Source organism: Chinchilla lanigera, unplaced genomic scaffold, assembly GCF_000276665.1.
Source record: "Chinchilla lanigera isolate Chin_1 unplaced genomic scaffold, ChiLan1.0 scaffold00050, whole genome shotgun sequence".
In the NCBI taxonomy this organism is placed as follows: domain Eukaryota; kingdom Metazoa; phylum Chordata; class Mammalia; order Rodentia; family Chinchillidae; genus Chinchilla; species Chinchilla lanigera.
In genome coordinates, this window is record NW_004955451.1 from 11976622 (window position 1) to 11989603 (window position 12982).

Below are 12982 nucleotides of genomic sequence, written 5' to 3' on the forward strand. Positions count from 1 at the left end.
CAGGAGGTCTGGGAGGTGTGGGCTTGTGGGTGTCTTCTGAGCTGTGGGTGTGGCAGGTCACCCAAAGGCAAGAGAACCAAGACTGATCATCAGGGTAGCTGGGAGTGGTGCCACACACCTGTAATCCCTGCCACTTGGAAGCTGAGGCAGGAGGATCAGAGGCCAGCTGGGACGACTTCATGAGACCTGTCTCAAAAATGTTTAATGAAAGGACTACAAACTGGGCGTGGTGGCGCAAGTCTGTAATCCCAGCACATGGGACGCTGAGGCAGGAGGATTGTTTCAAGTTTGAGGCCAGCCTGGGCTGCAAAGTGAGCTCAAGGCCAGCCTGAACTGCATAGTGAGACCCTGTCTCAAAAAGACCAAAAATAAATAAATAATATAATATAATAAATAAATGACTGACTACAGATGTATCATGTAGCTCGGTGCTAGAGCACTTGCCTAGCATGTGTGAGGCCCTCGGTCCTCCCCAGTGCTGTGGGGGAAAGCATAAAGTGTCAACCAAGAAAAGAGTAAAAATTGCCTGTTGGACTTAGCAGCACGGGGGTCCTTGGTGACCTTAGCCAAGGCCAGTTCAGGAAGGGACCCCAGCGGGGTGGGGTGGGGAGCCGGTGGGAGGTGGGAGCTGGACACCTGAGTGTAGATGGCCTTCCGCATGACGCGCAGGGCGGGGAACAAAGGTAGGATGGCATCTGGAGGGGCCACTGAGCAGAAGGGGCGCTCTGCTGCTTACAGGATGAAAGAGACACACATATGCTTAAAGCTGCCGGGAACCAGAGAAGGGAGCGGGTAAAGAAGCTGCCAAGCCCCCAGAGGGGACGCTGTACTGTGAAGCCGTGGGGGGGTCTGATCCCCGAGAGCCCCGTGGGAAGCAGCAGGCTCCTTCCATCTGGGGCAGGCAGCTGGTGTGCTCTTCAGCCTGTGCACTCCGGGCAGATTGGGGCCAGAGTACTGGGCTGGGAAAGCCTTCGCTTCTCATCTGTGAAATGGGCGTATCGAAGAATTCTGGAGAAGTCAGTGAGAAAATACTTGGAGGAAGGGAAACTGCCATCGGCGTTGCTGGTATCCCTATATAGTCAGAGGCATTTCTAACCCAAGCCAAGGGTGGCCTTTGAGTGCGTTTCCATTTGGGCTTTCTGTGATAGGAATTAAGTCTGCAGGGAGCCCCGAGCAGGTGCCAGGGGCTGTGTGGGGATCTCCAGCAGCAGGAGCTGCTCTGGAAAAGGCACGGAGGAGCCCCGCTTGTCCGGGTCCCTGGGTCTGCTGCCTCGCACTGCCCTGCGGGGAGGAGAAAGAGCCGCGGTCCCAGGGCGGAGCCTGCACCCAGAAATCACCCTCCGTGTCATTTGTGGTCCTCGCTCCTGTCACCATCACCGTCACCACGATGCTGCCCAAAGCTTAGGAGATTGACCTTCCTGAGAGGACGCTGAGGGACAGGTGGAGCCTCTTGGTTTAGGGCTTTAAAAATAAAGGCAGGGAGAGGAAGGGACCTGGCATCGGTTCCTGCTTGCCGTGAGCTGGCCGGGGAAAGGGGGAAGCATCCACCACATCAAGGCACCGCGTCTGCTGGATCCTCCTCCTTTTGCTTCTCTGTTTCCTCCTCTGCTGCCCGCTGTTCCTCCCTCTTCCGGAGCATGAAAGTGTCCACTTATTTTTCCCCTGTTTTCCTGGACACTTCTCTCCCCGTCTCCCATTCTGGTCACTAGAGTGACATCTTGAGCCTGATCCTGCAGGATGAAAAAAACAAAAACCCTACAACAGAACCTGCCTCTAGCCACCCCCGCCTCCGCCGCGCCGTGGCAGATGGCAGCGCCCAGCCGAGCGGCAGCAGCCCCCAGCCCGGCCACGCATTGCCAGAGCAGCAAGTGGGGCAGTTATGTCTCTGCACTCACAGGGACTCCTGCCCACCCCCTACTCAGGGTCCCCCAAACCAGAATCGTCGCATACGGCAGCAGCAGAGTGGAGGAGCACAGCTGCCTCTTCGGCTGTGTCTCTCTGTCACTGTGGGAAACTTCCACATCGCCGCTGAGTTCAGCGTTCACCTGCGTCAGGACCCGATGGCCAGGGCCTTCGTACAGCCAGCCGCACAGCTGTTCTCTGTGGCGGGAACAGGTCGCCCTAGGCCTATGCAAAGGGAACTCACCATGTCACAGAATGGACACAGGACAGGGTCGCACCCACTCTCGGGTACCAGCAAGGGACCCACAGCCATCCAGGCTGGTGAAAACTGACCATGAGGGTGAAGAAGGCGGGCAAGGGGGAGCGGGGAGCAGGGTTTGACCGGGGCACAGCGGGTGGGACAGGAGGGCACCCTAGGCCTGGATGTTGCACTTGGCCAGGTGCCCTCTGGGTGCCCCTGAATAAAGACCGTCTGGGCACCCCATTCTTGGATCCAGGTGTGCACTGCAGGTAGAGGGCAGAGGAAACCGCTCGTGCACTGGATGCGGCTTCTGACTTCCAGAGTTGGAGTTCGGTGGCCACGGAGCAGTGCCTGGGAATGCAAACAGGTGACCATTCTTCACCCAGAGCCAGGGTAACCAGGGGAGGTTTCCTTTGTGTGTCACCTTTGCAGATGAGACCAACTCTGACCTTCCAGGAATTTCTTCCTACACATCCTTCCTGCAGCAGGCAGGGTGGGGCCGTGGCCATTCACCTCCCTCCTCCACCCAAGGCCGGCCAGGCTGGGGGCAGGAGCACCGAGCTGTCATCTCTCAACCACTGGCTCTGGGTCAACACACTGTCTGCTCACAACCCCTCTCGGGGACGGAGCATCCCCACTGTACACATGAGAAAACGGAGATACGAAAGCGTCAGGCAACTTGCCCAAGCTGTGTGCCAGCAGGGGCAAGCCGTGATCTGCAGGCTGGACACAGCTGGAATCAGAAAGTGCTAGGGCAAGGACTTGAATCCAAGCCGACGTCATGGCACACACCTGTAATCCTAGCATTCAGGAGGCTGAGGCAGGAGCATCGCTGCAATTTAGAGGACAGCTTGGGCTACACAGCAAGACCCTGTCTCAAAGAACAAAACAAGGAAAAATAGGATTTGAATCCAGGCAACTTGGTTCCAGAATCCTTCGTGTCGGCTTCTTGCTACACAGCGTGCCCCAGGAAGAGACTCCAGTCCTCTCTGCCTTCCTTGCCCCAGAATGCCAGGAAACCAGCCGGAGAGGTGGGCACTAGATGGCCATAACCTGGCGCTGACAGAGCCTGTCTGTCCCTGTCCAAAACCGGTGGACGGGTGTCACTTCCCCGCCCACCGGAAGGGTGCAGGCTGCGGTCCTGAGAGGCAGTACAGGAACCTCCCGTGTGGCGCTCACGTGCCGGGCACTGTGTTCAGGCACTTGGTGGACTACACCCGGAGGCCCCGTCCAGCCCAGCCAGAGGGCCCGCCCTCAAGGGGCCTCCAGGCTGAGGGGGGACAGCTTGGGTGCCAGCTCTGGTTAATCCAGAGGTGCAGAGGGGCTGGGGATGTAGCTCAGCGGCACAGCGCCTGCCTGGCAAGCGCAAGGTCGTGAGTTCAATTTCCGGTACCAGAAAAAAAAACAAAAAACCCACAAAACACAAAAACTCCATAGGTGCAGAGATGTTTGAACGTATTGGAGAGCTTGCCCCATGAAGCAAAATACAGCAGCTCTTCGGCTGTGGCAGGGAAGGGGACTCGGGTGCAGAAGGGCTAGGCTGCACCGCTGCTCCCCCAGCCTAGAGCTGCTCCTTCCATGGGGGTCTCTCGTTCCACTTCCAGCCCCTGGCATCCCATGGACACCAACAAAACCCCTGTTGTAAGGCGGTGGCTCCAGTGTGGACCAGCACTTCCTCCTGTGGGTCTCCTGGCCCAGTGGAGACCAGCTGGAACGTCCAGAGGCTTTATTACACAATATTTACCAAGTGAACAAGGACTAAGGGAGAACAGAAGGGGTATTAACGGATGATGTCCACAGGGCCTAAAAATAGCCCAGTTGCGGGCCTGGATTGCTGTGTCTGCCCATGCCAGGCCTTGGCACACTCTGGCCTGGCCGAGACTCCTTCTGCCTTCATGGGGAGGAGCCTTCAGGGCCCAGCACCAGGGTGGGGGCTTTATGGGTCCCTTCTGCAGCCCACCCAAGTCACCTCCTGGAACCCCCTTCCCCAGGATGACAGCACCTTGAGAAAAGACCAAGTCTAGAGGCGTGGCTCACCTTGCTTGGGTGAGCAGGTGCCCCTGTTGCTTAACCCAGGGTACCGGGGAGACATCAGAGCCAGGCCTGCGCCTCCCCAGCACACCCTGGGCAGGGCAGGGTCTCAGGAGGCTTGGACCTGACCTTAAATGGCCTGTGCTGGTCTCACTCCCAGCGTGAAATCGACACTGACAGCTTCAGGCCTGAGAGCCTGGCACTTGGCTCCCAAGGGCTGGCAGGCACCACCCCCTCCACTGTGCCCTGTGGACCAAGCTAGAAGCCAGGCCAACCTGGCTCTTGCAAGTGGCTTGGGCCCACCAGTGGGAGCGGCGCCTCACAACCCTGGGTTCCCAAAGCCTGGAAGGGCAGCCCCTCCCGCCCGGGCCCCCTTCTGCCTTGGCCCTCCCAAGCTGTGTTGTTGCAGGTAATTAAAGGGTTTTAATTAAATTAGGATCCCATCTGGCTGGGATCAGTCAGGCCCTTAACAAGGATTGTGTGTCACCAACATCAGACCGTGGATGGGGACTCAGATGTGTGGGGCTGAGTTTGGGGACAGGAGGCCCCTCAGACGAGGGTAGAAGATCCTTCTGAGCCCCTCTGAGGTCCCTGCAATCAAGCAGCTATCGTACCTCCAAAAACGGAGGCCACCGAGGGGAGGAAGACTGGGCTTCCCAAGTCCATCCTGGCCTTTGAGTCTAAGCCTCCCTGGTGTGCGGCGACTCTGGGTATCGCCTCCATCCTGCAGATGAGGACACAGGTCCACAGGAGCAGGAGCTCCAACACATGACTGAATCAGGTGGCACTAGAGATGCAGGCCCAGGACATAGCGGCTTACATAAGGCTTCTTCAGCTTGCCACTCTGCCTTCTAGTTTAACATTGCAGGTGACAGGGTGGAGTTGGAATAAAGGAGTAAAGGTTTCTGAGCTGGGCACCGCGGTGCACTTATTAATCCCAGCGACCTGGGAAGCTGAGTCAAGAAGTTCTCAAATTCAGGCCCAGCCTGGACAACTTGACAAGACCCTGTCTCAAACAATGAAAAGGACTGGGGATGGAGCTCAGTGGTAGGGCACCTCTGGGTTCATCACCAGTTCTGCAAAAAAAAATTTTTTTTTTAAATTTGAAAAAATATATATATATATAAAATAGTTCTAGACCCTCCCATATCATCACTCACCTTAAATGTCCTTGACCGGATCTTAGGCACATGGCTACCTCTAGGTGAAGGGAAGCAGAGAAATGCGTATTAATTCCAGGCCACCGTACGCCAGCTAACAGCTGAGGGTCCCATCATGAAGGGGAAAGGGAAGCAGATTCCGTGGGGCAGTTGCACTCTCTGCCACATGCATCATGGGGCAGAACCAGGACAAGAGCCCGGGACGCCTCCCTCCAGCCTGGGCCCTTTCACCTGTCCATGGCAGTGCAAGGCTAAAGTTCAGTGAACCTGTCTCCAAAAGAGAGGAGGAAGTAGCATTTTTGCTTCGTTTTGTTTTTGTTGTTGTTTTTTGAGATAGGGCCTGGCTATGCAGTTCAGGTTGGCCTCAAACTCACGCGATGCTCCTGCTTCAGCCTCTCAAGTGCAAGGATGACAGGTGTGTGCCACCATGCCCGGGGAAGTAGCATTTGAAGAACAAGTCATTTAATTTTCCCAACAATGTTTCCAGATAGGTAGAATGACAGTTTTTCATGTAAGGAATCTCTGGGAGGTTGTGTCATTTGCCCAAAGCCACCCAGCTAGTAAATGACAGGGCGTGGGTGGGGACCCAAACAGAGCTTCCCTCACACCCCTGTTGTCACCCTGAGCCCCCTACCGGGATTAAACCCAGGGCCTTCAGAGCCACATCCCCCAGTACTTTTTTTATTTTGAGACAGGGTCTCATTGAGTTGCTAAACTGGCCAGGTTGAGCTCAAACCTGTGATCCTCCTGCCTCAGCCTCCCAGAGTGCTGGGATTACAGGCAGGTACCACCACGCCCAGTTCTGCAATGCCATTTCATTGGCTCAAGAGGAGCTAGCTTGTCCCTTGGGGCACCCTATGCCCTGAGTCAGGCATCCTCCGCCTGACTGATCACCAGCCCAGCCGAGCCTGCGGCCAGAGGAAGCGAGAACCCAGTAGAACCAGCTCCCAACTCCCCGCATTTGTGCCTTGGACGCGGCATCAGCTGCTACAACAGGGCTTTGACATCATCGGCAAGTGGCGCCCCCACCCCACCTTTCCCTGCCTAGTGGGGCTGACGGTGCCTCCTGTCACCCGTCACCCCAGCCTCTCTTCTCCTGGCAGTGCTACAGGCCTCAGAGTCTTCGGAAGTCACATTTCTCCCCCACTCCCAGTCATTACATTGGATCCCTTCCCACAGAGCAACTGGTTCACTGTGCCTCCCCCACCCCTCCACGCCCCCATTCCTGTCCCTGACCACCCTGTGACCTTCAGCTGCCCTCAAGGCCCCTCCCCCAGCTTCCCGTCCACCCACCCCGTGTGGCTCTGAGCAATGGACTCGTCGCAGGAGCCTGCCACACACAAGGTCATTGGCAGTCCTGCCAAGGATGGGGAAAGGGGTGACTCAGTTCCCGCCTGCTCAGCTCGGAAGGCGGCTGGGGGAGGGGGCGGAGGGAGGAGGACAGGCCGCGAGGAGAGGGACACTCAGCTCCAGCTCCGCTGCCGGCTGACCTGACACACATTCCCTCGCACAGACGCGGGACGATCTGCCCCTGGAGACCGAGGGACGCTGAGACCAGCGGTGTGCACAGAGCGCGGGGACAGGCAGCCTCCAGCTGTCCTGAGGCTTCGCAAAGGGCAAGGTTTCCCCTTCCCTTCCGAGGGACCGTTCTTGGCCTCAGGGAGGCTCCAGTCTGGTGAGGGAGGCTGGGCCTCTGCCCCAGGCCCACCCAGCCATTTCCCAGGCTAAAGCAGAAAGCTGGCAGGCTGAGATTTCCGAGTGCCCTGGAATGCATTTCGGGGAGGCCAAAGAGTTGGGGTGAGGCTAGGGCCCCAATCTTCTCTTGGGAGGAGGCGGGCTACTTTGAACGGGTCTGCTCTGGGGTGAGGGCTGGGGTGGCAGAGGCAGAGGTTGGAGCCCTTGGGGTGCCTAGGTTCGTTTCCGGGGGGTACCCAGATGCGCGGGGCCGGGACAGGCGTCTTCTCAGCGAAAGGAAGTCACAGTGACCAAGGGGCTCAGAAAGCATCTGGGAAGAGTCGCGGGGACCCAGCGGGCCACTCCACAGAAGGAGGGTTTGGGAGGAAATCTGTCAGCAGAAGCAGAGCCGAGAACAGCAGCCTGGTTCCTGTGGAAGGCGAATGAGGTGCCGAGTGTGCACGCGGGCGAAATGAAGTTATTAAAATGAACCCACCCCCTGTGCGGGCAGAACTGTGTGCCAGGAAGGCCGGGCCCTCCAGCTGTCGGCAGCATCTGGCTCTCCGTGGGAGGGGAGGGGGGGAGGGGTCACAGTGCCCCAAGTCCACGGGCGAGGGGGCCAGGCCCGCCGCTCCTTCCTCTCTCCCCCCAGAGCCCACAGGCCAGGGGAGCTGTTCCAGGATGTTGCTGGGGTGTCCACAGGGGCCCAGGGACCCTAAAGACCCCAGCAGCCCCATGCCTTCCACCACGGGGCCAGACCCCAGGCCCCCTGCGCAAAGGGACGGAGGCATGGCTGGGCGTGTCTCTAGCCTGCTTGGGAGAAGTGGCCCAGGAAGCGGGGTGCAGGGGGTGCTGGAGCGGAACAGAGCTCCAGGTGCCCTTCCTGGGTCCCTTTACCCAGGGAAGGGGCTGCAGGGAAGCAAATCCCAAGTCCCCCGTCTCTGTGCGGCAGGGGCCGTGGGGCTAGGGAGCAGCCAGCGAGGGGCAGCCAGGGCGAAGGCTGGAGGTGGCATCCATCCTGCATACTAGGACTTCCCACCACGGCGGCCCTGCCAAAGCACCCAAGAGCCAGAGCCGGGACGGCCTCCAGGGCACTGTGTGAGGACGCCGACCAACCCCTGGAGAAGACGCTCATGCAGCCGTGCACTCCGCAGGCCTCCTGCGGGCTGGGGGAAGCCGGGGCTGCTTTCAGGCCTCCTTGTCCCGGTGACACCCCAGAGGGCTGGGCGCTGGGAAAGGACCCTGCCCCACAACATGCACGTGGGAATCAACGTGAGAGCTTGGAGGACGCACCTCGCCCTACAAAGCCAGAGCCAGAAAGGAGCCGGGGGGTCGTGCGTGACTTTGGGGGCACCTGGACAGCCGCCGGTTATCGATGCAGTCCTTGGTCCCACCCAGACCAATTCCGGTAGGGAGGACTGGGAACCCGCATGGTTCTGAGACTCTCTTCTGAGGACCTGAGCGCTGCACAAGGCCCTTGTGTTATAGAGGACAACCTGGCCGAGGTCGCCCAGAAGAGCAATGACAGAGCTAAGACAGCCTGGGCACCCACACCCGCCCCAGCGGGGCCCATGGATGCCGTTCGGGAGAACAGCTGACCCGCTGCTGACCACACTTGCCCACCAGTCTGCTCCTGAAGACAGACGCCGCCCCAGCCCCCCGCGAGCACCGAGCACAGGGCCTGTGCTCTGGTTCCAGGCACTGGATCCGACAGCCCCAAAAAGGAGCTGGAGGAGGCAACGCAGAAGCCTCGCTGAGCACTGGCTCCAAGCTGGTGGAGCCCTGGCACGCTGGTCCCCAGCGACGTCCGGCTGCCATCTGAGAAATACAGGCCGGACCAAGGAACCCGGGCCCTCTCCCATGGACAACTCAGAAGGCAGCTGCCTGGGGAAAGCTTTATTCCCTGTTCCAAGGACAAGATTCTGCACACAGAAGTCGACGGTCAGGTGATTTCACAAGACTTCCCGCCCCTCCCCCCACCCACAGACAGACACTAGGGAGCAGACCCGGCGTCCTCCCGGCCAGCGCTGGCGCCTCACGGATGGGGAGGGAGGGCCCCGTCTGACAGGCAGGCTCACCATGGAGCGACCACTCTCAGCAAGGGGTGTGGCGGCAGAGGGACGCGTGGTGGCGGAGAGACACACGACGCCCTGGTGGGCATCTACCAATGGTCGTGGTGCTACGAGGACCAGACTGTCCTGTCTTGGCCTAAGGACAGGGGTGGTAGCGAAGAGGGTGTGGAGGGCTGGCAGGAGAGGGAACTGTGGACAGGGTAGCCCGGCAGAGACTGATGGACCATTTGCCACAACAACAAGGACCTCAAGGGTCACCACTTCAGCCTCATGCCAGGCTCGGGGCAGGGAAGGGGCTCGGGGCTGCCCACTGCAGTCTCCTGGGATGCCCCGTCTCAGCCATGCACCCTACACTGACTCCTGAAAGCCCCTCTGCTGCTGTTGTCCTCGCTCAGGAGGGCAGGGAGGGCACCAAACTTGACCCGGGGCCACTATGGTCTGCTCGCCCGGGGGCCTGGTGCTGGCAGCAGCCTGCGGCTTGGTGGCGAAGCCGGGAAGGCTGCTGGCACGCTGTCCTCCCCCAGGGCTCCCACCTGCTAGTGGCCGCACAGCCTCGGGCTGAGGCCAGCCTGGGACGCTGCCCCGCCCGCCACCGAGGCTGGGCCCTACCCGGCATCTCCCCATCTCCTCCCCGTCCCTGCCGGGGCCCTTCGGTCCCACTTCCTGCCAGGTGTCCGGGCAGATGGCGTCCTGCACGGGCGGGCCTGTCCTCCCAGCCCTAGCCTGGCCTCCGAGGCCTGCCCAGGGTCAGCCGGAAGGGTAGTAGGGGGTATCGCTGTGGTAGTTGTAGTCTGGGCACACCTTCTGGACCAGCCGATAGTCCGTGCTGTAGAAGGCAATGTAGACGCAGACGACCTTGAAGGGCTGTGAGCAGCTCCAGGTGGCCGAGCTCTGAGAATGGTCTCGGGAGCAGGTCTTGGCTGGGTCATGGGTGCAGAGCGAGGTCCGGCGGCCCCGTTCTACTTTCTCCCACTCCATGCGGCAGTTGAAGATTTTGGAGGCCTTGGCTTCGATGAAGATCTGCTGTTCCTGGTGGAACTCGACGGCTTTGCTAGGGGGCACGAGGCTAATGGAGATGTTGCCCTGGCCCGTGGCGTTGTGGCGGAAGTGGACGCTGAAGGTGCCGTTGCCGTGGTCCACAATCTTCCCCGTGACGAGTAGGTTCAGGGCCACCGTCTTGATGTTGGAATAGAAGTCGCCCCAGCCAAATATTTTCTTCACCTTGGCCGAGGGTGGGGGGCTGTGGTTCGGGCGGTTGGGGGGCTGCCCGAGGACACCCCAAGCTTCGGAACCAGGTGGAGCCAGCAGCCCTAGGAGAGTGGAGTTAGCCACGGGGCGGGACTTTGGTGAGACGTGGCCCCGTTTCCGGGGGACCCGGGGTCGGGGCTGGCTCTCGTGGTCGTCGTGCTCAGGCTCCTCGGAGCCGTGGGGACCGTCATCCTGGCCACAGATGACCTACAGAGGGAGTGGGAGAGAGTGAGCGCCCTTGTCCCGAGGACCTGGGGGACAGCCCCCCGTCAGGCTCACCTCTGTGCCCGTCCTTGCCGTGCTGACTCAGGGCTGAGGGCCCTGGTGTTTCAAACTTACTCTGGGGTCAGGGCTCGAACCTGGCTTGTGTCACGGTCCCTTGTGTCTCGTGTCTTTATACGTGGGTCATCCCCAGTCCCCTCCTTACTACCCTGCCTCTGGCCACGATTCCTCATCTTGAAGGATACTGAGGAATTCTCTCCAGCAGATGTTGGCCCCGGAGACACGCGGCCCCCACCTCCCAGGTGTCCCCAGTCTGCCGGGGAAGGCTCAGCCACTGGCCATGGCCCACCCCATCTGATGGCAGAAGCCCCAGTGTGACGGAGGAGGCTGAGTCCCTGGCTTGGTGAAATACTGGGCTGACTGGGGAGGCACAAGCTTTGCCTCCAGAGAGCCCCAAGTCAGCAAGGGCACTGACTACAGGCAGGGTGCAGCTCCTGCCTTCTGGGATGTCCCAGTGCCCTAGGATAATTGCTGCCCTTAGATGCAAAGGAAACCCACAATGAGACAAGAGCACAGAACCCGGCGTAATTCTGTGTCAAGGGCAAAGGCAGGGTGGGCTTTGGCAGGAGGGCTAGGGGAAGGAATGGGTGGCACAGCCAGGATGGCTCGGGGTAAGGAAGACAGATGTGTCTCTGCCGGACGGTGCTGGATGGTGGCATGCCAATATGTCATCTCCACTGCAAGGCAGGAATCTATGACTCCATTTCTCAGGTGAGGACACCACCGCTCAGAGGTTATATCACACAAGGCTAAGGTTGCTGGGGGCTGGGCCTTCCACGGCACCACACATTGCCAGCTGCACAGGCCAGAGGTGTCTTAGAAAGAATTTGAGCCAAACCCAACCCCACCCAAAATACCCTGTAAGACTCTGCCCCGGCCCGTCCTGTCTCTGCAGGCTCAGCCAGGGCGTCGGGCCACACACACGGGAGGACTTCTGGAGCAGTGGCGGGGACAGCCAGGCGGCTGGCCTGGGGGCCCAGGCAGTGCTGCAGGGCGCCGGGAGGAGAGGTCCCTGCGTTTCCTGAGGGCAGTGGCCCTCTGGTGTTTGCTCAGCTCCCTGCCTGGGTGAGCTCTCTGGGCACTGGGTCAGCTGGCAGCGTGGCAGGGATTCTGGGACGAGGAAGGAGGCTGCCTGAGCCAGTGAGACGGGAGGGACCCAGAAGGACCTAGGGTCTTCGTGCCTTGGTGGAGCCTGCAGCTGGCTGCAGTGCCCAAGTTACCTCTGCCCTGGGGTCGAGGCTGCCCCGCTCCCCGTAGGGTTCAGTTTCTCCATCGAGGGCGGCTCCTGAAGGCTGGGCTCAGGGCGGCCCACCTGTATGGACTGGGCCCTGGGGGACACAGCTAAAGGGCAGGGGACAGAGCAGAGGGCCACAGGTAAGGACCGGTCAGGGAAGCGGCTTCCTACAGTGGCCTGGAGGTGCTGGCAACGGGGATGATTGTCTAAAGGGAAGGAGGCTTCTCCAGGGCAGGATGGGGCGGGGGGCGGGCGCCGAGGAGTCGCAGGGGAGCTGGGGCCAGGACTGGGGTCCCTCGCGTCCTGGGCGCCCAGATGAGCGGCTGCGAGCGCCCCGGGCGGGAGCCGCCTGCCCAGGTCCTGTGGGGCTCCGGCCGCGCGCAGCCGGGAGAAGAGAGGAAAACAACAGGCGGGGAGGGCGGGCGGGAGCGGGGACGCGGGCGGCGGGCGGCGGGGACGCGGGGCCGCCCCTCGCCTGCACTGGCTCCGCGCGTTCGGGGCTCTCCAACCCCAGGGCCCCGGGGGTCGAGAACGAGGGTCCCCCGAGCTGGCAGGTCCCCAGCTCCACACCCCCTGCGCCCCCATCCGCGCGTCCCGGGATGCAGGGTCCCGGAGCCCTGCGCGACCTGGCTCGGGGGCCTTTTACCCAGCGCGGGTCGCACCTCCCGCCCCCCGCCGCGGAGTGGCTGGGCCGGCCGCCGCGCCCTCTCCCCGCCCCTGTTAACCCTTCCTGTCCGGCCTCCGGCCCGGACCCGCCCTCTGCCCCGGCCTCCAGGCGCCCCCTCCGAGCCCGGGCTGCCGGGGGCAGGAGAAAGTTTCCGGGCGCGGAAGGTGCGCGCGCTCCCCGATCCCGCGGGCCCCCCGCGCGCGGCTCCCCGCGGACGGCTCACCAGGTAGAGGCTGCCCTGCACCAGGAACACGAAGCAGCAGCGAGTCAGTTGCATCCTCCTCCCCGCTCACGTCCCCTTCCTCGCTGTCCCTGTCGGGGTCCCAGGCCGCGTGCTCCCTCTCTGTCCCCTCAGGCGCGCCGTCCCATGCTCGGTCTCCGGCGCCTCGCGGGCCTCGGCTCAGCCAGTCGCCCAGGACCGACCCCGCCCCCTTCGGTCCAGCTGTGCCGCCGCCGCCCCCTCCCCAGCCC

General features: G+C 61.3%; 1 protein-coding gene across 1 annotated transcript; it reads right to left on the reverse strand.

Annotated features, from left to right (window-relative positions):
- Positions 1 to 8889: 8889 nt before the first annotated feature.
- Positions 8890 to 12982, reverse strand: Nxph3 (neurexophilin 3). The gene is made up of 2 exons (XM_005394209.2): positions 12735 to 12982; positions 8890 to 10535 (listed from the first exon to the last, which is right to left on the reverse strand). The coding sequence occupies exons 1-2, from the start codon at positions 12786 to 12788 to the stop codon at positions 9828 to 9830; spliced, it is 762 nt and encodes a 253-aa protein (XP_005394266.1). The 5' UTR covers positions 12789 to 12982; the 3' UTR covers positions 8890 to 9827.